Source organism: Gavialis gangeticus, unplaced genomic scaffold (genome assembly GCF_001723915.1).
Source record: "Gavialis gangeticus isolate Ggan-Ray unplaced genomic scaffold, GavGan_comp1, whole genome shotgun sequence".
NCBI classification, from domain to species: domain Eukaryota; kingdom Metazoa; phylum Chordata; order Crocodylia; family Gavialidae; genus Gavialis; species Gavialis gangeticus.
Window position 1 is genome coordinate 37,081,147 of NW_017729025.1, and position 22,296 is coordinate 37,103,442.

The 22,296-nt window shown below is 45.7% G+C and overlaps 1 protein-coding gene across 1 annotated transcript in view; it reads left to right on the plus strand.

Moving 5' to 3' along the window:
- ITPK1 (inositol-tetrakisphosphate 1-kinase) overlaps positions 1-22,296 on the plus strand; it is a 329,726-nt gene that overhangs the window by 269,148 nt on the left and 38,282 nt on the right. Inside the window, exons 5-6 of the mRNA XM_019518638.1 lie at positions 18,955-19,053; positions 21,762-21,802. Coding sequence (XP_019374183.1) covers positions 18,955-19,053; positions 21,762-21,802 — 140 coding nt within the window. The remainder of the gene's footprint in view (positions 1-18,954; positions 19,054-21,761; positions 21,803-22,296) is intronic.

Sequence of the window (22,296 nt, forward strand, 5' to 3'; positions counted from 1 at the left end):
GGGGGAGGGAGTGGGGCGGGGACAGGGGCTAGGGCAGGGCAGTGAATGGGACCCTGGGGCTAAGGTGGGGGGCAGGATGAAGCTGTAGGTGGCTTGTCCAGGAGATTAGCATCCCGGCACTTAAAAATGGTGGTGGGGTGTATTTGAATTAAAGCCTGTCAAATTAGATTTAGTTCAAGTACCGCCGCCATTTTTAAGCACTGGGATGCTTTTAGGAGTGGAGCTGAGTGTGGCAGGGGCAGATGTGGACTGCCTGCTGTGGGCTTTGGGCTCTCCACTCTGCTGTCTTTGCCCCAGAAGCCATGCACTGACTGTGCATTCCTTGGCTGTCCAGTAACAGTGGTGGTGAGCTGTGCCTCCCGCTGCTGGGCACGCAGGGGACACAGCATGGCCAGCGTGCAGCCTCTGGGGCAAAGCAGCAGGGCAAAGAGCCCTGAGTCCACAGCTTGCAGCCTCCACCTCACTTGGCTCTGCTGCTTAAAGCGTCCCAACACTTAAATGTGGTGGTGGTGGCACTTGAACTAAAACTCACTCTTTGAGCTTTTAGTATAAGAGCTCCCACCACCATTTTTAAGCACGGGGACGCTGATCCCCTGAATGAGCCGCCTGTGGCTCCATTCCACTCTCCCAGCCCCAGGGTCCCATTTACTGCACAGCCCCAGCCTCTGCCCCACTCCCTCCCTCAGCCTTGATCTGTCCCTCCAGCCCCTTCCCCTCCACAGATTTACCTGCAGGGCACTGGTCTCCACAGTGCTCGGCTGCATTCCTGCAAATCGGTTATCGGATTGGCATCGGACGATATGCCTGGTGAATAATTGGCTATCAGTACCGGGCAAGGAAATCTTTATTGGTGCACCCCTAATTTGAGATTTTTTTATGTATGTACATCTTTCTCTCTCGTCTTGCCTCCTTTCCTGGAAGTACAGGTATTGGTTAAATTGCTGTCATTACTTCTGTTCTAAAACATTAGTTTCTGTTCTAGAAAGTTCATCATTTTTAAGCTTGGGCAACACAGCAGGGCAGTGGCTTTCCTTTCGAGACTCCAGGCACCCCGTGGAAAACGCTAGCTTAGTTTTCACTAAATTTTTTTTCACTACAGAAAAATAATAGAGCAATTCCTTTTTTTGCAGAAACTTGGAAAGACTAGAACAGATCAGAATGTTTTTAACACTGTGGATTTCTATTTGAGATCTCTGGGTTTGTCTTGTGAATCATGTAATAGTGCTAACATTGTATGGCACCCTGAGGCACTTTTGAAAGGATCTCAAGGTACTCTAGGGTGCAGTGGCACTCTGGTTGAGAATCACTGTAATAGGGAGCGACTAAACAGACAAATGAGAGAGAAGATGATGTGCGGCAAGTAAAGACAGATGCAGTTGCATGAAAGAATAGTCAAAGTGGTCTCAAAAGTTAGAGAACTAAATGCACTTCTTTAAAAGCATTTAGAATATGTAGCCAGCTGCTCTTTTTCTGGCGTGTTTTGATATAATATTTAACTACCTGTTTCAGTTGCGCGTAGTTCCCATCATTTGACAGATTACGGTAATTGTGCAGGTGGTGATATTTCTCTGACATTTGAAATATGTAAAACTACATTCAGGTCTTGCTTTAAATGCCCAAAATGCTTACCAATGTGGAAAATTGAATGTGTCAATTCCTGCCCCACCACAAAGTGCAAACCAGCATCCTAGGTGTAAAGTTAGTGTTAAAGAAAATCTAAATTCACTAACTATACTGTATTCTAGTCTTATTTTGGGTGATGAGAGGTAGATGGGAGGAACTCAGTTTTAAACTACAGGGTTTTTACTATAAATCTATTTGTAAACCAAGATTAGATTGACATTTGATATTTTTAAATAGATTTTTAGGTTTAATTTTATGTTTTCCACCTTCTTATATTTTTAAACATCTCTGAACATATTTTCTCTATATTGCATTCCTGTATGCTAGTACTAATGAGCATCGTATGACATGCTTTCCTAGAATCATTCTGCATGATTCTAGGAAGCTTCTGTTCATAACCAAGAGTACTCGTATGGAAATACAAACCACTAAATGTGTGGAAAGCCTAATAATATACCAGAGTAGAAATGGGTCTACAGTACGCTACTTTAGAGCTGGAACTCTGGATACTAGAGTTCAAGGTTTCCAGATCTGGGTTTTGCTTTAGAATCTTCTCAATATAGAGTAAAATTTTTTACCCTTCTTGATTGCTCTATTCCTGGTTCTCAAAGCGCTCTACCTGTCAGCATTAAACATCTTGCACTTTGCATATATTCATTTTCTCAAATGTGTAAATGGAGTCATGCATGTTAATTACTTGTTCACATTTCCACTGAGAGTGCATCAGGAGTGAACCCACAAGTCCTAATTCCCATTCCCCTGCTGTAATTATGAGAGCGCAGTCCCCTTTGAAAATGTGGCAGTCATAGACACTCAAACTTCTTATTAATGGACACCTGATGAGAAGCTTTCAGGAGACCACTGAGATGCTGTTCTGCTTGAGAAGGAGTTTGAATGCATTCTTGAACACTGCCCTAGGGTTCTTTCATGTTTCTGCCTTGCATTTGCGATACTTAAGGGATGTACTGTGCAGAATAAGTGGTATCAGTAGGTACCATGGGCTAGACATTGTATTGTCTTTCTCAAGATTTAGTTCCAGAAAGCTTATTATACTAATCTGGTTTAAGGGCCATCAACCCTCTCAGAATTAGTTATAAAGAGCTTTTATAAGACTGTCTATTCTCTTTCTATGCCTGTAGCTTCTGGAAGTGAGCTTTTCTATGTGCAAGAAATACAAGTCATGACTATACCTAGGCATGTTCTCTCTCCTTGCCCCCCCCAGCCCCTTTTTCCTTATAGTACACATAATCAATATGAGAATTGGAAACTGATTCTCTAGCTGTTAGGCAATAACTTGATGGATTCAGTGATTATAAATCCAGTGAGAGAGAATTAGGTCCCAGGATTTAGGAAGCACAGCTACTCTACTGTACAATGAAACTTCTTACCAAGTATTCAGTGACAGCAAGATCTTTGCATAACATTTCTGACTTAGGCACACCAGGGTTTTGATATTAACATATTTGCCTCGAGTCCTAGATCCACCACTATAATCAGCACAAAACCTGTGGAGCCGGTCTGGTAACTCCTGTAAATTTTTTAACTGTTTGGGGTCACTGGGTATGAACTAGCATCATGGCTTATCAAATAATTGGGACCTATATAGCTCAGGACTGGAAACCAGAAGTCTGTCTTTGTCATCCTAACTGCTAATTAATTCCCTATCAAAACAGGTGCTCTGCAATTAGCAGTTGCAAACAGTTTGTAAGAATGTCTCTGTGTGTGTTTTTATCTTGTCAGCACTGAACAATCTCTTCTTAATGGTGGCAGGCAGGAAGCCTTACTGGGAAGGCCATGTTCCTCTTGCTTCCCCCAAAGGACTAAGACTATCCTGGCTTTCCCCTTGGGCTGAACTTGATCTGCTACTCCTAGCTCAGCAATTTTGAAGCATGTTGCTTATTGCAGGAAATACTGATATCCAAAGACAAAACTAAGAAATGAGTGTAGAGGTGTGGTCTGCTGAACAATAGAAAAGACAGTGCTTGAGGGAAAGCTGCACCTATTGTAGGTAACAATCATCTGCTTGACTGCTACTGTCTGTTCATATATATCTAGGCAAAGGAGCCCTGCTGGGTTGCTGAATTTATTGGTGTTTGATTTTTGGGTTTTTTATCATGGAAAACCAGAGTGCCCTTTACGAATTTTGCTCATCAGGATGTGGGTCCAGCTGCAGCAGTTCCTTCTCCCAACACACTTCTTTGTGGCATTGAGCTGCCCTGATTATACAAGTGCCTTGCCCATGCCATTGTCCCCCACTCCCCACCCACAGCCCCCTGGCTCTGCTTGTGCCCCTCACTCCCCACCCACAGCTCCCATCCCTGCTTGTATCCCTTGTTCCCCACCCACAGGCCCCTGGGCTCTGCTTGTGGCCCTCACTCCCCACCCACAGCTCCCATCCCTGCTTGTATCCCTCGTTCCCCACCCACAGCCCCCTGGGCTCTGCTTGTGCCCCTCACTCCCCAGTCCACCACCTACCAGGGCTACAGGGCCAGGGACCTGGTTCCTCAGCTCCCTGCCACCCCACAACAGTGCCTGAGCCCTGGCTGCTGCCTGCAGCAGGTACTGCTGTTGCAATGGAGATGAGTGCAGTGCCCATCTCCCCCTCCCCCACAGGCAGTACAGTCAGAACAGAGCCCATCGGGGACAGGGGGGGACAGATATGGGCTGCCCTCTGTTGGCTCTGGTTTTCCTGCCCTAGTGCCCTCCCCTTGGGGCCTCTGCAGTCAACCAGCAGGACCCAGCATAGGAGGGCAGAGCAAGACTGGGCAGGGAGGTTTGCTGCCACTGCTGGGAGCTCTGTGCCGCCACGGTGAAGTGCCCCCTGCCTGCCCATCAGGAGCGAGGGCCACAACTCTGTGCCTGCTGCGCGGTTGGTAGGGGGCACCTTGCCATGGTGGCATAGGGCTTGTGGCGGTAGCACCAAGCTTCCCTGCCCCACTCTGCCATGCTGCACCAGGTCCTGCCCACCGGACTGCAGGGGCCATGGAGGGAGGGCAGCAGGGCAGGGTGCCCTGAGCCTGCAGCTCACAGCTCACATGTGCCCTTTGTTCCCCCACCTGGGAGTGTATGCAACAGTGGGGAGCCAGCTTCAACCCCCTGCTGGCCCCCAGACAAGCTGCCTGCTGCTCTGTCCCAATCCCTGCCTGGGCCCAGTAGCCACATATTCAGGCCCCAAGCCCTCCACACCACCTCAGCTGGGCAGCAGCCCCAGCCCTGCACAACTCCCTTCTTTACTATAGGGGCATCAATCTACCTCCCCCACCCAGACTTACCTATAGGGAGCTGTGTACACATGCCATACACATGCAGATGGCACCCCCTGCCTGCAGCACAGACAGAGCCTCCCAGTACAGAGCAAGAATAAAATGGGGAAGGGAGATGAGCTGTTGGGTGCAGACCTTGCTTGGTGGGAGGAGAGATGGGAAGGGGCTTTGGGGGAGAGATAGCAGGGTGCAGAGGAGGTGGGGGGGGCAGGGATAGACAGCAGCTGCAACTATGGCCCCTTCTCTGGGCAGGGGCTGGAGTTCAAGTCACAGTAACCGTCTCCTCCATCCCTCTCTGGCTCTGTACCGGATTCTAACACGAAGGGCTCCCCCATGTCAAATAGGGAAAAAGAACATCATCTTAGACTTGAGTAATTATGGTAGTAAAGTATGAGTGACACTCAGTACACTTATATAAAACTTTATATAACACAGATAAAAGTTTGCAGGCTGAAAAACTTCAGCTGCTGCAGAAGAGCAAATCTGAACTCTAGTTGCATGCCTGAAACGTCAACAAGCGTACAAAATGGAGCAAGGCCAAATTGCTGGAGTGAGAAAGTTTAATTGGACCAGCTACTGAGCTTCAGGTGTTCACACTGAATCTTAGAGTCATACCCCATTTTAAAGCAGACCTGATGGGTAGATTTTTACACTGTGTCCTTTCAAAAAATTCTGCTTGGATTCCCTGGGAATAGGTATTTTTAAAGTCAATTTACTGAGCATGTTACTAACTTAAAATAATGGAAATTTAGGTTGGATATGTGAGTGGTTAATCTTTAGGATAGGCTACCCAACTGCCAGCCTTGGAAGTTAAGAACAGGTTAGACAAATACTTGCCTGGGATGGTTTAGATGGGGATGATCCTATCTTGAACAGGGGGTTGGACTAGGTGATCTTTGGGGTACCTTCCTGGACATACTTCTCAGTGATTCTGTGAGTAAAGGTTTAAATATACAGGGAACAGTTGCTTTGAACTTGCCAAATAGTCTTTTTCTTTTTTCCTTGACAAAGAAGATGAACCCTATTCTTCATCTAAGTTTTGCTTATACTTGCAAGCTGGACATATTCCAGCCTGCGAGAACAATTCTCAAAACTTTCTTATGGTTTAACTGCCTCTAAGAAAAAACCTTATGAGTTTAACTAAAGCTGTTCTGCAGTGCCTCCCAACTTCCTCCTTATTTTTAGGAGGAGGACTTTATTTACAACCCAGTACCTCCATATAATATTTGAAAAGAACCAGAACATTGGCTTTCTTCCTATGGAGAGCTAAGAGCTTTAGTTTCATTTATTACTACGTGGCCCATCTGTAAAATGTCAATGTGGCTTTTCAGTGCCTTTGTTTTGTTTTTTTTACATGTGTTGCTACTGTGAGACCATGTCAAGCACAACTAAAAAATATGGCATGGAGTTTTCAGCAGCTCAGTCATGTAACAACTCCCCTCGAGATTGTGTCTGAACTCCCAGTCAGATTTGGGTCTCTGCATACAGCCCAAATGTAATCTTAGCCCAAAAACTTTGGAGCCTTTGAAACATCCACTTTAATGCAAGTGCCACAATGGTTTCTGTCTTTCACATGTAGGAGCTGCATTGCCACATTGTTCCCTTTTAGCATTAGAAGTTAAGACTCTCTGGGTGTGTCCACACATGCATTGATGCACTTTTCCTAATGCGCGTTATATTTAATACCTCCAATTTGAAGTACTAAATCAATCCACATTAGGCTGCACTAATGTGCAGTAGTGAAAGTGCACACTTTTTAGGTGATGCTTAATGCGCAGTAGTCTATTTTACTGTGCATTAGTATAATAGTGGAATTTTTTGTGTGACACTTTAATGCGCAGTAAAATAGGCTACTGTGCATTAAAGTGCACGTGTAGACATGTCTTATGGGGACTAACATGCCTGTGTCTTATCCTCTCCTGTGATCTTTCCCTGAATGAGAGAATCTCTTGCCTCCTATATTATTACATGTCCGTGGACTCACTCTGTCCAGTTCCATCAGTGAACATGTTTTACCACATGGCATGCTCTCATTCTAGACATGGTTCCAAATACCCATGAGGCTGAATCGGGATGTGTAAGTTGAGTGCTTGTTTGCAGAGCTTATGTGACAGTCTGTTTTGAAGTGTAAGTGAGATAAATGTATGCTACTTTCTATTTTCCAAGAACGTAAGTGCACAAAACATTTTACAAGTTTTGAATCTAAAAATGCTTCTTGAGAAGAAGAAAATTAAAAAAAATTATCTTCAAGATATGCAAGAAGAGAAATGTATTCTTCACTCTGTTAAGTTGGAATAATATGGAATGGGAAATGTACAGAAAGGTTTTCTGTGGAAATCATGAGCTAGAGAGAATGCTGCTTGGACCACAGCTTTGTAAAATACCTCTCCTAAATTGGAGAAGTCAACAGGGGATGCTGAGAAGAAAAGTTCTATCGAGGATGACTTTAATTATTCCTTTCCGACTCTCGCCTGTGATCCTTTCCTACCTCCCCCACCCACCAAGTTGAACTGAATTTGTCTTATTTAAAAAAAACAAACCCACAACAAAACAAAACATTTAGCAGTCCTAAACTTCCATAGAAATAGTAAATTCATTAATTCTTTATATACTTCTGTGTATGGAACTGGGGTTTGGATTTCCTTACTTCCTATGCAGAAAATCCAGAATTACCCAGTTGTTACTGTGAAGACTCTTGGCTATAGAGGTGTGTGTTGAATTGCATACAAATATTCCACTCATCAGAATCCTAGCCTTAATACAGTATTAAGCTGAGGGATCAGACCCTCACAACTAAGAGTGACTGGCCTTCTTGCACCTTAATATACATCCATTGACTTCAGAGGAGTTACCAGTGGTGAATTTGGCTGGTGTTCTCTTTATTTCATTCTACTAATCAAACAGTAACTTTATATATAATGTAGTACCGACTGGAGTTCCTTATCCAGCCTACAGTATGGTGCAAGGTGTATGGTGTGTCTGTACAGATGGCTCTGAATCTGTAAATCAAGGTATATTTCAGAGGAAATCTTTTCTGCTGGTAACAGTTTATGCATGCATCGACGTTCTAAGAGGAATGGATGGAACACAGGTGAGATTTGTTTTGACGTGATTTAAAAAATAATGATTTTGGTGATTTACAAAAATTGCCCTGTGACAAGACATGAAAACATTCAACCTGAAAAGAAAGTTGCGAACAACAGAAAAGAGGTCTTCTCATGACAGCTGCATTTATCTCGTGATTATAAATATTCTGAATGAGGAAAAGAGAAGCAGGTAATGGGTTTCAAATGAGCCTCCCAACTAAAGTAACCTACTTACAAAAAAAATCTTCTCCCCTCTACCTCTCCACTTCTTGATTTGGGTGCATGTCACAGCTGAATTTGGAGGCTTCACCTTGCAACAAAATGTGGACCAGCTAGTGTCATGCTGAACCACTGAGGGGAAGACAGACAGCTAGTCCTAAACGTCTAGCCCCATGAAGGGTATCATTGGGGTAAGCGCTGATTCAGTATCTTTTGATATGGTGTTTTTGTTGCTGACAGATGTTTTATGCTTAGACCTGAGAGAGGCTACATATGTTTGCATTTTGACTTTTTAAACCTTTATTATAAAATATTAAAAACAAAGTCATCTGTCTGTCTGGTTTTGTTTTTGTTTTTTCTTCTGGTTGAAAGTGAAGCTTCAGAGTTGAGGGCGAGGGTTCTTCCAGCAGGTGTGTTAAGAGAAGGACGTGCTGTACTAACTGCACAGTACATCTTGCACATCCACACAGTGTGGAGTGCATTAGAGCAACTTGTGAAAGTGGTGATGAAGTACAGCTTATTGAAAGACTCAAGGTTTTCTTTTTGAAAAGCATAAGTTTCTTTTAAGCTCCAGAGCCAAGTATGTTTTCTTTCAAAGGGAGGTGATTTGGGTACATCCTCTTAGGGAAGCGGAAAAGTGTAGAACTGTTGTTCCTTTATTTCAGGTCTTTGCTGATTACTTAAGACTGAATCATGATTCTGGAGCCTTTGATAGTAAATAATCTGAACTACTTTTCCTTAAATATGGACACTTTCTACTTATTTTAATGAACATTTACAAGGGAAGTCAGCACTTAGGAACAATGACATTCTCTTCTCTGCATCCTATATCATGTAAGGATTACTACAGCCTGTTTCTTCACTAGTGTCTCTTGCAGCTCCTCCAGACAAATGCAGAGAGCAATGAACTGTCTTTGCCTTTATAGTTGCCGAGTACAATTAGGGGGTCACACACTTAGCTGTTTCCTTAGGCCAAGCTAACTGCGCACACTGGGGACTCCTTACCTCCACAGGTTCCTCGAGTGCTGCCCTCTTTTTCTTTCCACTTTAGAGACATGGTGCAACTCCCTCCCAAACTCTCCTTCAGGCCAAGGACTGTGTGCATGTCCTGCACCCCCTCCCCTCTCCCTTTACAACTAAAATTGATGCTAACTAGGCACCAATGAGCTCTTTCAGACAGAGGGACACTAAATAAACAGCTTGGCTGTCTCGGATTGTGACTTTGACAGCTCTGTAAGGATTAGGTTTTGGTAGCTAACATGAAAGACAAAGTTTTTGAGGAGTAGTTCGTTAATGTACTGTAACGGGGGTAGGCAACACCCCCAGCACAGGTACCAGAATGTGGTGCACATAGGCATTTTGCTTGGCACACATGCCTCGTGGTGGACAGTGTGGAAGGGGCCAGGGCTGCACTGGCACAACAAGGATTGGGCCCCTTGTGGCTCCCCTGCCATCCACCCCTGGCACTCCAACATCTGACGAGTTGAGGTGGTGGGTGTTTTTGGCACCCTGCCCAAAAAATGTTGCTGACCCCTGTGCATTAATAATGCTTTTATCTAAGGATCTCAGACAGCTTTGTATTCTCTTTTGAACCAAGCCAAAGTAACCAGGCTTTGTTCCCTGCTCTGAAGAGGCAGGACTTAAAGCACAGAGACGTTGTGACCTGGCCACGCCCACACACACAATTGTCAGTTGTGGAAAAAAGAACCATTTTCTCCTGATTTTTTGTTCTTTTGTTTAATCTCTTGCTAGTGAGGGTCTAAGGGGAGCTATAGTGGTGGTGAGTCCAGATCCTGGGGTCAGGAGTTATATTGCTGGTTAGCTCCCGTGCATTATTAGCAGGGATCCAGATTTTCTGTTCACCATGGAAAAATGTGATTAAAACATTGCTTTTTATCTTGTAAAGAGAAAATCACAGATTTTCTCCTTTTAAGGAGAAAAACACATACATGCACATGGCCGCCAGGCAGCCTGGGGAGCAGCTGCTGCAGGTAAGTCAGGGGAAGGTAGTGGGGAATTGAGGCCCCCATAGGGAGGGAGTTGGCCAAGGCTAGGACTGGGGCTGCTGGCCAGCCGGGGTGGTATATGGGCCACAGCCCGGGCAGGGAGTGGGACAGAGCTGCGGGCAGCTTGTCTGGAGGGTAGCAAGGTGGCGGGGCTGGCTCCCTGCTGCTGCATGCATTCCCGGGGGGTTGAGGGGCAGATGCCCCCCAGTTTAGTGCGCGGGGCAGGGCAGATGTGGGCTGGTGGCTGTGGCCTATGGGTTCTGTACCATGCTGCCCTCCCCTGGAGGGCTGTAGGACCTGGCGTGGGAGGGCAGAGTGGGCGGGGAGGCTTGGTGCTACCACTTGGTGCCCCAGGCTGCCATGGTGAGGCACCCCCTGGCTACCTGGCAGTAGTGGGGGTGGCAGAATGGAGTTGTGCCCTCTGCTGCTGCTGCTGTGCTGGGTCCTACCTACTGGACTACAGAGGTCCCAGGGGGTGGGCAGCAGGGTGGGAAGCCCCAAGCCTGCAATAGCCATCCTGCATCTGCCCCCTCTCCCCCGCCCCAGCACGGGCTCTGATCTGACCGCAGCAGCTGTTGCCTCCCACAGGTGGCAGCCAGGGCTCAGGCAATACTGGGGGGGCAGGCCCCAGGCCCCATTGCCCTGGCAGTTGGGGTGCCCCTCTGGCAGGGCTGGAGTAGTGGGGGCTGTGGTTGAGGAGTGAGGGGCACTAGCAGGGCCCAGGGGGCTGTGGGTGGGGAGTGAGGGGCAATGTTATGAGCAGGGCACCAGCATATCAGTGCTGCTCAGCGCCGCAAAGCCATTGGGGGGGGTGGGTTGCACAGCCACATCTGGACCTGCGTCCTGGTAAGCAAAGGGGTAGGGGGAGCTCTGATTTTCCACGCTAAACTCAAAATAAGCACCAATAATTTTAGGTATTTAGAATTTAACTTATTATAATGATTGAGGCATAGGTAGGCTTCCAGACTGATATTTACAATTTTAAAGCAATAAATCATTGTGTCCAACTGATGTATGTGTATGTGTGTATGTATGCATGTAAATAGCATTTCATTTTAATCGCAGAAAAATGTGGATTTGGGGTTTTAAATGAGAACATGTAAGTTGGTTTTTTTTAGGTTTTTTTTTTAATCCTGAGAATTTGCTATTTGTAAACAGAAAACTAGGATCTCTGGCTGTTAGTCACAGGTTTCACAGTAATCTCTTGAAGTAAGAAGAATTGCCTATGTGGTATTGGGATAGGGCTAAACAAGAACATGTGGCACCAGTATATGGTCTTGATGAAGTTTTCAGTTTTGGAGAAAAGACTCCCATATAAAAGCAATTTTTCCCTTTAAAAGTTGTTTTGTTGTGAGCGTGTGGGAGAGCTCTTCAGCATAGTACCACAGCATTAGTTGTTCCTATGATTAATGTTTTTTTTCTAGCAGTGATGGATGGGAGGGATGGACTGTTTTCGGAAACAGGAACATCACTACTGAGGGTGGTATAACCTTTTGATCAGAACTCCTTACTTTTCTTTGAGGGGAAAAGTGTCTATATACATGTTGCTGTCATAGTACATTGGCAGCGCTTGGTCATGATGATACTTTTTTCCACAAATCTTAAGAATCACAGGAGTTAGAGGGAGAAAGGACCTTTCGGTTCATGGTAGTGTTGGAGTGATGTCGTAAATGTTGACATTGGATTTTAGGAACCTTTGTTCTGGGCAGGCACAACCCTCAGACTGACCACAACACCTGCCAGTTGATAATAGGCAAATTCATTGGTACAGAGTAAGAACAAAAAAGCAACAATACGAACAATTAAACAATTCTATATCTGCCAATCCTAGGGCTGTCATCAGAGTCAAAGTACATCTGGTCAGGATGCAGGCTCCACTCTGAGGTTCTTTCTCTTAGGTGTCAGCAGTCTGGAAGTGGGATGCCATGGCCCACAGCCCCCCTCCAGTGGGGCGCATGAGACAGGCTGCTGGTATGCAGTCAGTCCATGGTGGCCTCAGGGACCCTTCATGGGGGACAGGGATGGGGATGGGAACCCCTCTCAAGGAAGAGGAGAATGACGGGAGGGACGAGACAAAAGTAGGGACCATTTGTTAATCTCAAGTCTCCGCTTTTGTATTCTTCTTCCCCCTTGATGACTCTTCATTCATGGCTATCTCTGGTTGGTTGTCTCTCTGTGGTCGCACATCCACGTAGCCTTCCAGGCTGTCTAATTTGGTCTGTTCCCCCAAAACTGGGACTCAGCCCCCTCTCTGCTCTGGGGCCTTGTAGCTGGTGTCACTTATCTTGTGTTATGAGACACTATGGCACATTCCCAGGCTGTTTCTAAACTGTGTCCTTGTTGGTCTTGTGTTAGACAGCCCGTCTGCTTTCAAGGCCATGAGAAGCTGTGTGCGCATCTCCCAAGCTCTTTAGAAATCCATTTAACCCCTGCTGCCCATCTTGACCCCTTTATTATGCATATATCTATACCTATAAGCCAATTCCCCCCCAAAACAGGCCTTTGAATACCATTTCTAAGCCAACAGTAACAATGATGGTTCCTAGGAATATGCAAAATGCGCAAGGATTTACCTTTTATTTACCTTATCAAGATGCAGGTAATACATTTTATTTAACCAGCTGCATGGTTGGGATAGACTCAGTCTAACCCAATAAAAGATATCAACCACAAAAAAAATCTTGCCTTTTTATACACATTATCTTCCCTTTGTCAGTCCAGGTTTGTCCTCTGCAGTCTCGTACCTTAGGCTTGGTTCAACTTTTGAAAATCCCAGTTATTGAGGTATCTACAGCCAGTCCTTGCACTTATGGCAGGTTACGTTCCTGGAAACGGCGCTGTAAGTCGAAACAATGCAAGTCTAATCTGATTTTCCCATAGAAACAATGTTATAATAGGGGGTTATGTTCCTGACCAAGGGCCTGATACCCAACTTTTTATAGAAATGACCATAAACACCAGAGCCGCTGGGGTGCCGGTGGGATCCACCCACCCCGGGAGCGAGTCCTGCCCCGCCTGGGGTTAGACCCAGGAGCCCTGTGCGCCCAGGCAGCAGTTCCAGCCCCATGAGCCTGTGCCGAGTGACCGGGTGCAGCGCCCATCACTAGAGCACTGCCTTTTCCTTCTATCAGCCATTTTTAAGGACTGAATATATAATAAAGCCTAACGTGCACTAAGAATCAAAGAATACAAGAAACTTGTGCGCCGGAGCACATCAGAAAGCAAAGTGACTGGGTGACGTATGTACGTTTGTGCGCCGCCTGAGTTGCTGTCATGCCATAAGTGCGAGGATCCAGCACTATAAATAATAACATGGGTGTAAATGGCAGAGCACTGCAAGTGTGAATCACCATAAGTCAAGATGCCGTAAGATGAGGACTACCTGTACTGTGTTTCACTACCAGGAAATCCTGTTCCAGCTGGTATTCTGCCTAACTTTTCCCTAAGTTGCAGCTCACTTCACCTCAGACAAAAATATTTCCCTTCTCAGGACTGATGTCTTTGGTGTTATAGTCTTCATCTTTCTCATCTGTTGCTTTGCCACGTTATCCATATTCTACCCTGTTAATCTTTGTCTTTCAGTCATGTCACTGATCTTTTTTTGGCTCCCCTGTAAACTCTTTCCAGTGCTATGGCATTCTAAGAAAGAAACACCCAGAACTAAATGTCGCATTCAGGCCCAGATGCAGCAGAGCTTTAAAGAACGAGGCCATCTCTGCCCCGTTGCATCATCTTGTGGCTCTTTTATGTGCTTCTGTCTCCCAGATGCTGCTTATCTGCGTCCATGCTCTGGGGGGTGCGAATCAAAGGAAGAGAAAGGAATAGTTGTAAAAAGAGACTGGGGCCAGACCACTTGCTAGTTTAAATTGAAAAACAGACATCTAGAATTCCATTTCCAGCCTCGGGTCTCTGATATAGTCTACCAGACTGCAAACCCAGCTCCAGTAAGTCAGGTTCAGACTGAGTAAACTCAGGGTTTAAGAAATTAGTGAGTCTATTACATCATGGCATTCCTTAGATTTTTAAAGTGATTTCTCCACTGATGGTTTGGTTTCAATAAAAGGCAGTTGTTGACAATCAAGTTTATACGGAAATGAGCTTGTTACCCTTTGCTTTAATTAGTATTATAATAAATAAGCCTTGAGGATTTCCAGGAGACCAGAAGGCTGGATTGTAGTTCCCCTTGTGGGTGATAGTTTTTACTTTAAAAGTATTCTCCAAGGGTTTTGTAGCAAGAAAAGCACCTTTTAAAATGTTCCCTCATGTTATTGCTGGGCTCCCTTGTTGTTTAGTCGCTGTAGGCTATCCATAAACTATAGTGACTTGCTAGGAAATGAAGCACGTAGAGGCCACTTCTTCAGTGGATAAGGACAAGAGGATCTCTCTGCTGCCCCATGACACCACTCATTAGTGTTCATTTGGCTGAAACATGCTCTCAGTCATGTTCTGCTCAAAACCAGTTGAGCTTTTTGACAAAAAATGGCCTATTATTCCTTAAACACACGTCTGTTTCTCTCAAATATTTTCCAGTGCTTGGATGAAATTTGAAAACTAGATATTTGGAGTCAGGATGGTCCCAAAAAACAATATTTTGTTTTTTTAAACATTTATCTTAATTTCTTTTGAAACGCCTCACAGAAAATATACGCGCACGTAACTGAATCTTTCTGCCTGAGGAGAAGAAATGTTATAGTTCTTTTAACCACCCTGCTGTGAGGTACAATTCTAGTGTGAAAAATAGCAGTGTATATATAGCTTGAACTGCCTCCTGCTGTGTGGATGTATTCTGAGTCATATCTGCTGCTTTCCCACAAAAATAAATGTTACGACTTTTCCTAGCCCTGTACAGCTCTAGGAAGGATGAGTCGTGCGTGACATCCAAGCACTTTTAAATGCATCATTATTTTGTCTTTACTATACCTCTGCCATAAAAATCACAATTGTGCCAGTTTGTACACATAGAAGCAAGAAGGTGTCAGTGCAGTGAGTTGCTGGCAGGGCCGCTGCTCTCGCTCTCGCTTCTAGAACGCACTCTTGCTATTGCTGTTCTCGTTCCTCTTGCTGGTGTTTTCCTCTGGCAACAGGTCACCACTGTTTTCTTAAGAAATGGTGACTACAACCACTACTGTCTGATGCTAGAATGCAAGCAGAGTCTCTTGATAAAGTCTGTTAGCACAAAGGGTTAAATCCATTCTGGGGGCATGACCTGGTTTCCAATTGTGACATAACTAGTTCTCTCTGATGCGAGACAGTATCAAGATTGGCCCTTCCCAGTTCTGATGGCAAGCAGCTGCACTAAGCTGGCTTTGCTTTCTGATAATGGGGATTTGGTGGAGAAAGCTAGATGCTTTTCCCCAGAAAGCAGTGCAGCGTGCGCAGCCCTGGACCAGACAGTAATTGGTGACTAGGGGCTGTTTCTTCAAACTGAACAACTGCCTTTAACCACACACACACACTGGCACATTTTAATGCTAAGAAATCGCTTTGTGTTCACAGCTGCGGTAGGATATTAAGCTTAGGGGCAAAGTGCTTTCCCATTGAGTTAACAGGCTGTTCCAGTGGCTTCAGTAGGCCACAGCTGTCCTTTAGATGGCGGATCTCTGGGGGGCTGCAAGCCCTTGTCTGTGGCAGCAAACTGGAGCACTTGGAGGTTCAGAGTGTTTTCCCTTCCCCTTTCTTTGTTGATCTAGCTGTTTTTAAGCACTAAGATGTTCTAAGAAATTAGAGTTTCTTTCTTTTCCCCTATACAAGCAAGTGTCATGCAACTGGCAAAAGCATTAAAATATATCTATATCCAATTTCATTTTGCTTGGGAGATGAATGGAGGAAAGTGAGATGGAACCATATGTGCACCTGAATTTACATAGTGATGGGAAGAGTTATTTGTGAGCCTCATGCACAAGGGTGGGAAAGCTGCCAGAGCCAAAGTTGTTCCCATGTATCCATAAACTAAATCTGATTTCTCAAATTAATCCAAATTAAGAAACTTTGCTGTGGCAGAAGCTTGTAAATATTACAGTACCTGTCACTTTTGGATGCTGTCTTATGTTTTCATAGCAATGAGCTGAAAGCTTTGAAGTCTGGGGTGCTGTGTTTTGCATTTTAGAAACTGACCTCAAAGCATCAATCTTCTTGTAAGCCTGCTCCTTTCAGGGCACATGAAAATAAAGCCTGAAGTTTTTGCAGGGGAGAACTTTTTTATGGCAGAAGAAGAGCTCAGTGGTCAGAACAGACTAATGTAAATCAAGAACTTGTTGAAGTGTAATCCAAATCTACTGTTCCACCCCCTGTATAGTCTTTGATGCCTCAGTTTTCCCATTTGCACAATGGTGATAGTGTATGAGGGTAGGGGGATTAAATTAATGTTTATAAAGTGATTTCCAGATGCCAAGGAATACTCAAGTAGTTAGAATTATTATACTCATTTTTTAGTTTGAAAATTCCTTTAAGCCTGATTTGTAAAGTGGTGGAACATTAGGGCCACAACCTGGTTGGTGTCTTAGTTTCCAGTATAAATGTTAACCTAAATGATCAAGATTTCATGCTTGTTTTGCTTCCTGCCAAGGAAAATTGCTAGTTGATGCAAAAATGAAATTTACTTTTGACAGCAATGCTGCTAATGATCATTCTTCTCCCACCTTCTGTGTTTGTTCTTGGTTGATATTCTGAGATGGGTGCAGATCACCTTATAACTGCTGGAATCTGTACTCTTTTGTTTAGTTTTTTTGGCTAACCCATTCCTATTCCATAATATGCATATCTATCTTCTGGAAGATATGCCCTAAATCACTGAGATGTTCTTGTAAGTGCTACTCTGTGGCAGGGCTGTCTACCTGGTGGCCCATGGGTTGTACATAGCCAGCGAGGGGTCAGTTTGCAGCCCTCAGGCTCCCACCCAGCTGTCACTCCCTCCCACCCCCCACCATTGCTCTGGTGCAGCAGCAGGGTTCTCCAGGCTCCCCTTCCTTTCTCTAGCATTTGTGGTCTGCCTTGCCCCACAGGCAGGACGAGGTGGTGCAACCTCTGGCTGGGTTGGGCTGGGGGCATACGTTTGGTGCTATGCAGTGGTATTGGGGGTGCCCGCACACCATATAAAGCAGTTCAGTGCAGGGGGGAGTATTCATGTATGGTATGATGCATTACAGCAGAGGAGCAGAGGTAGTGTCCATATATGAAGTGCAGTGGAGCACAACAGAGGGGTGAGGATGAGAGGGAGCATCTGCACAAGGCGCAAACGAATGTAGCTGGGGAGGAGTCACCTGACTGCACTCGAGCAGTGTGCAGCCCAGCACAGCAACTGCTGCCCAGCCCTGCTCTCCAGCACTAGGCTGAGAGCCAAGCTCTGTACTCTGTTCCCTACAGTAGCCATGGGCAAATCACAGGCAGCTAAGTTCTCAAAAGTGGCCAGGTTTTTTATAAAGCTTTAGAGGTGCACCAATAAAGACTTTTTTTTTTTTTTTTTTTTTTGGCTGATACCGATGGCTGATTATTAACCAGCCATATCAGTCGATACCTATCCAATAGCCAATATACAGCCCCGCAGCTTGGAAAGCAGCATCCAGTAGGTAAGTCTGTGTGGGGAGAAGGGACATGAGATGGAACCATATATGCTCCTGGGGGAGGGAAGGGGCATGGAGGGGCAGATCAAGGCCCCCATGATGAGGGAGAGGATGGGGCTGGGGCAGGGGCTGCCCAGCTGGGGCAGGGCAAGGTGTGGAACAGAGCCATGGGCAACTTGTCTGGGGGGTGGCTCCCCACTGTTGTGTGTACCCCCAGGGGAGGCATGGGGGCATGTGCCCCACCCTGGATTTGTGCTTGGGGCAAGGGTGGGCTGCCCACTGTGGGCTTGGGGTTGGGGACTGTGCCGGCCTCTTCCTGGTGGGGAGGTGGGGGCAGCGGTGGCAGCACTGGGAGGGGGGAGTATGGTGAATTTTGGGTGTGGCTGTAACCCACCCCATAGTCCCCTCCTCCCAGCACTGCCACCACCCAACCCCCCCCCCCCCCCCCCCCAAACACACCCTTCTCCCCACTGAGAAGAGGCAAGTGCAGCCTCTGACCCCAAGCCTACAGCAGGCAGCCCACCCCCACCCTGCGGACAAATACAGGGGGACACATACCCCCATGCCTCCCCCAGGGATGCACGCAGTGGCAGGAGCTGCCATCCCTCCTACCCCCGTGCACAATCCGTCTGTGGCTCCATCCTGTGCCCTGCCCCACCCTGGCTGGGCAGCATCTGCCTGTGCCCTTGCTCCATTCATTCTCTCACCATGGGGGCCTCGATCTGCTGCCCCTTCCCTCCTGCATGCTGCTTCTCCTCACAGATTTACCAGCAGGACCCTGGTCTCCAAGCTGCTGGGTTGCACTCCGTGCCATGTGCATGCTGCAGCTGCGCACATGCACATGACATTTATCAGTGACATTATCAGCTATATTGGCCCAAAAAGGCCAATTGACAGTAATGTCAATTTTCCTTTTATCGGTGCTGATCTGATGTGGACCAATATATCTATGCACTTCTCATGATGCTATTTGTGAAAATGTTGTTCCTTAACTATTCTTTCTTCCAAAGATAGTCTCTAATTTAGGGCCTGCAGTTGCTGTAAATTCCCAGAAGCCCAGTCCAGGTTTAGCAGATGATCTCCCCAGTGCTTTTTTAATTTATTAACTGAAGTACTAGGAAGGAAAAGAGCTAAAGTGAACAGTGACTGGGAGGCAAAAGCCCCTGATCTCCATTTGATTGCCGTTTTTGTCTTGCAGATGAGAGAATCTGTTCACCGCCCTTTATGGAGCTGACAAGTGCCTGTGGAGAAGATACCTTGCAGCTCATAGAGAAGAAGGGACTATCATTTCCTTTCAGTATGTAAATAGATTTCCTATTACTTCTACTATTTTCTTAATTCTTCTCCTTGGAGGACACTGTAACCAAAACACTGTCTCATCAAGATTTTAGGAGATGTATTAACCTTCTTAAAACAAACACTCTTAAACAGAACAGTTGTTCCGAGAATCCAAATTCTTCCCTGCCAGCTTTTACTTGCTCCTGATTTGGTATTCATTATTATAAGCACATCTCTGCCATAAACAAAACTGCATTCCTGGGAAACGCTAATGGTTCTTATGAAGTTACCCTGTTGCCTTGAACTTGCTCTAGAGGTTACCCCCACAAAGTATTATTTTTCTTGAAACAGAATTGGTTTCCATCTCAGTCCAGACTGCAAATATACTCTTACTGTGTCAAGAGTTTAAAAAAAATAGACTGGGGCTAGGGACAGGCATTCAAAAAACCTGAGCCTGAATTGATTCAATCTATGTAGGTTAGTCTAACCTGGCCAGGCTGAATCAGTTTTGTAACTGCACAGACATCCCAGACATGCAGGCACATGGCTGCACTGGCTCAGGCTAGAAGCCGAGGCGGGGTGCAGGTGCTAGAGGAGCCCTCCCTTCCCTTCAACAGTGCTGAGTTGAGAGGGGTGTGGCCAGGTCCCAGCAGGATTAGGGAGGGATCCCCCCTCTCTCCTACCAGCCCAGCAGAGAATTGATAACAATGTTTATCTACCTCACTCAGTGTTTATCACCCCATCAAGAAAACAATAAAAGGACATTACCAGCTCCTTGTTGATTGTGCCTTTGTCCAGTCTGCCACAGCATGGACTGCAGTTGGCGTGTGGTCTGCTGGCTAACGCTGTGTGTCTGTGTAAGGGATGGGGGGTGGGGGCAGAAGCCAGGCAGATGTCTTTGGTCTCTGCTGAGCTCCAGCCAGGGAGCAGAGGGGAGGGACCAGCCTACTGTGGCACAGAGAGCCCTGCCCAGTCCAGAGAGCATGCCGGGATGCCAGGGGAGTCTGATTTAACATAAATCAGCAAAGGGTCTAGGACAGACATTGCATAAACCAGTTAGACCCAAATCTGTTACGTCTGATACTACATTCAGCCAGGTTTATCACAAACCAGTTTCAGCCATTTTCAAACTGGTTTATGTGCACTGAACATCTGTCCTGTTACAGGTTTAAACCAGTTTCTGATCACTTTAAATAGGTTTATGTGTAATGTATATCCCTAGCTTGGAAGACTGGCTTCAAGAAATACAGCCTATAGCAGCTACAGTAAATTGCCTGCACCATCATAATGGATGCCCATGATTCTTCCTTCCTTCATTTTCTTCACTTTACTTTCTGCCTTGTGTCTGCTTGATTGTATTAGTCTACTGGATTATGCAGTGTTGCTTTGTAGGGAACTGAAGGAAAGCCACGCTGAAGCACTTCATGCCTGTTCTCGCAGAGACTGCGTCCACCAAGCGATGCAGATATCCTGAAGTTAGATTAAAACAACCCCTTAAACATCACTGTGAAAGGCTTTGACTTTCCAGCTTGTTTTTTATCATGGACCGGCCAGTGACAGCCTGGCTTTGTAGTCCTCAGGTTGCAGAACTCAAGCAGTGGCTCCCAACAATTAGCACTGCAGTACTGCCAGCTTCAAAGAATCACAAGGTTGCAAAAAAATCATGCAGCTCTCTTTTAAAAAGTGTATGCTGTGATTTATTTCCTGCACGTAGATTTTTGAATTTCCATTGCTCTTCCTCAGCATGTGTGTAGGGCAAGGTTCTTTGGGTAAATCCAGTATCTTTTATTAGACCAACAAGCATAGTTGGAAAAGTTCTTTGCAAGCTTTTGGGTACAAACACCCTTCGTTAGGCTGAGGAGCATCCTCAGCCTGACTTAAGGGTGTTTGTACCTGAAAGCTTGCAAAGAAGAACTTTTCTAACTATGTTTGTTGGTCTAATAAAAGATACTGGATTTACCCAAAGAACCTTGTCTGCCTATGTCCTTAGACCAGCACAGCTACAACCTAATACTCAGCATGTGTATAGCACTTAGTATTTTCCATTCTCCCTAATTTCTTCTTCCCCTCACCAATGGAGGAGGAAGGAGGTGATGGAGAGTGTACATGCTCTTATCATTTACAGGTGAGAATAAGGAAGAGGGATCCAGGATCCTCTGAACTGCTGGGGTATTTGTTCCTGTGTGTGGGAAATGTGTGGCTCCTAAGGATAAGGGATGAAGCTCTGTCTGCATCCTGCAGCAGCCCTGATTGGTTGCTGTTCCCTAGGAGCTGGGGAAGTGTGGAAGGCAGCCAATCCTCAGGGTTTTCCCAAAAGCTGAAATTTAAATCACTGCCAGATGAGCTACAGCTGAAATCTCATAATTCATGGAGAAATCATGAGAGTTGGCAACACTGCTGCTGCTACTTTAGTCTTTTGTAGCTGATGCTTTGTTCCTCTCCCAAACTTAATGCCAAATTTATCTGCTGGGCCATTTATTTCCCTCCTGCTGCCTTCCCTCTCACCTGGTATGACTCAACTTTGGTTGCAAACTAGCTGTAAGAAACTGTGGTTCAGAGCAGGCTAGACTCTATGGTGGCGGTCAGCATGTCAAGAGAGAGCTAGTGAGTCCTGTTGCAGTCGGTCTTGGTCTGTTAGACCATTATATTTGAGCACAAAGGTGTTTAAGGTGTTTGTACATGGCTCGTTTCACATGCTCACTGTGGTTATCTTTTCTGTTTATATAGTTTGTAAAACCAGAGTGGCTCATGGAACCAACTCTCATGAGGTGAGTAACAGGCCTTGGGGATTTAGTTGCCTTCTTTCTAATCCCTGCATAACTGCTAATAGTTTGGCTAGAATTTTATTGTGCTGTACTAGTCAGAACGGTACTTCTTACATCACCCCCCCGCCCCCAACCCACATTTTGTTCACATCAGGCTCAGTTTAAACATGTCTTGTACCTCGGGTCCAAAGTTCTGTCCTTAGGAGCAGAGCGAGACAAGAGTCTCCTTTGGTGGGAACTCAAGCTAAGTGAGCTGTCTTGTGGACCATCTCTGTGCCCCAATGTGAGGTGTCAGTGCTGAGAATTGGTGCTGAGATGTGGCATCTTTGATCCTCTTCTGTGAGACTGTGAGAGAAAGGAGATGAGAAAAGTAGGACAGGCTGCCATGTGACACTCTTTATGGTGGGACTTAAGGGACGGGAGCCAAGTTCCACATTATACTCTGTTCTCTTCATGAGCTGGAAAGAGGCTCTGTAAAAAAAAAAAAAATATATATA